Below are 299 nucleotides of genomic sequence, written 5' to 3' on the forward strand. Positions count from 1 at the left end.
CCCTGTGGCCTGCAGCAGCTCATCTGCCAACCCCAAACCACCAGGCTTCCGGCACAGCACCTCCCCATTACCTGTGGAAGAGGATGGATTTCACCAGAGTGACCACATCCCGGCTCGCGTTGTGCCCGGCACACACAATCGCAACATGCAGGAGCTGCCAGAGACAAACGGTGCCTTTTTGAGACTGGACAGCCCCCCCTCGCAGGGGCCTGTCAGCTCCTCCCTGGGGCCATGCTATGGGGAGAGACTCCATAACCCAGCCCTTCCCCTGGGGAAGGAGCCCCAGAGAGATGGGAGTC

The 299-nt window shown here is 61.9% G+C and overlaps 1 protein-coding gene across 1 annotated transcript in view; it reads right to left on the bottom strand.

Annotated features, from left to right (window-relative positions):
- The window catches only part of GYLTL1B (glycosyltransferase-like 1B), a 5,646-nt gene that overhangs the window by 4,374 nt on the left and 973 nt on the right, over window positions 1–299 (bottom strand). The window contains 1 exon segment of the mRNA XM_010291918.1: window positions 72–154. Coding sequence (XP_010290220.1) covers window positions 72–154 — 83 coding nt within the window.

This window comes from Phaethon lepturus, unplaced genomic scaffold (genome assembly GCF_000687285.1).
Source record: "Phaethon lepturus isolate BGI_N335 unplaced genomic scaffold, ASM68728v1 scaffold34797, whole genome shotgun sequence".
NCBI lineage: Eukaryota > Metazoa > Chordata > Aves > Phaethontiformes > Phaethontidae > Phaethon > Phaethon lepturus.